The sequence below is a fragment of the Penaeus monodon genome, chromosome 21 (genome assembly GCF_015228065.2).
Source record: "Penaeus monodon isolate SGIC_2016 chromosome 21, NSTDA_Pmon_1, whole genome shotgun sequence".
In the NCBI taxonomy this organism is placed as follows: Eukaryota; Metazoa; Arthropoda; class Malacostraca; order Decapoda; family Penaeidae; genus Penaeus; species Penaeus monodon.
Window position 1 is genome coordinate 5,818,298 of NC_051406.1, and position 817 is coordinate 5,819,114.

At 39.5% G+C, this 817-nt stretch overlaps 1 protein-coding gene across 1 annotated transcript in view; it reads left to right on the top strand.

Annotated features, from left to right (window-relative positions):
- The first annotated feature begins 363 nt into the window (after positions 1 to 363).
- The window catches only part of LOC119586137 (chitin deacetylase 7-like), a 3,645-nt gene continuing 3,191 nt past the window's right edge, over positions 364 to 817 (top strand). The window contains exon 1 of the mRNA XM_037934829.1: positions 364 to 570. Within this exon, the coding sequence (XP_037790757.1) occupies positions 379 to 570 (192 nt within the window). The 5' untranslated portion in view covers positions 364 to 378. The remainder of the gene's footprint in view (positions 571 to 817) is intronic.

Here is an 817-nt window from a genome sequence, read left to right on the forward strand (position 1 = left end):
TTCAACATGTTGCGAAGTGAAAGATTTACACATTATAAAGGAAATTGCTTTCCCCAATAAAAAGCTTTTGTCAATAAATAGATTACACCAATTTATGGCGTAATTTCCAATGACGTTATATCAAGCTGAATGAGTCACGAGGCTGGCCGAAGAGTCTTACCCCATTCATTTCCTACATATGTTCGACCATAAAGGCACCAGGAGCCGGCTGCCGTACCGCTGCGTGTTTCTACGTCGGGAAAACTTTCGGAAATTCAACTTCCTATGTCTGTTTTCTTTCTCCTGTTCATACAGATTTTCACTCTCTGAGACATATAAAGATATCTATCTACGGAGACGTCTCTGTAACACCGGAATTCACACAAAGTAAAAGCGTAAATGAAAGCTGTTAAGTTATTTATCTGTAAACATCCGGTGTCCGATTACTTCGCCTTTTTAAGCCTTGGATCGTGTCGCGAAGGCTGCAGTGTGTCTGAAAGCGTCGGCAAGATGAGAACCTTCATCCTGTCAGTTCTCCTAATCGGTACCTGGGTTGCAATCGGTTCAGCAGCTCCTACCGATAATCCAGAGGTATTTTTGTTATTATATTATTGTTGCAGTTCTGTTACTGCTAACAAAGTGCTTAGGTGTAGGTGCCTTCTCCTATAGTGGTGGCGGAAGTAGTAGATAGTTGTTTAGTTCAGATGACTATTACTATCACTATTACTATTTGTTATCAAAGTATCTCTCTAACATTTGAAAACAAATCTAGGCCTCTAATTCATAACGTGAACTCTGATAAAAATTCATCTACTAAAAACTAAACTTGGGCTTCACT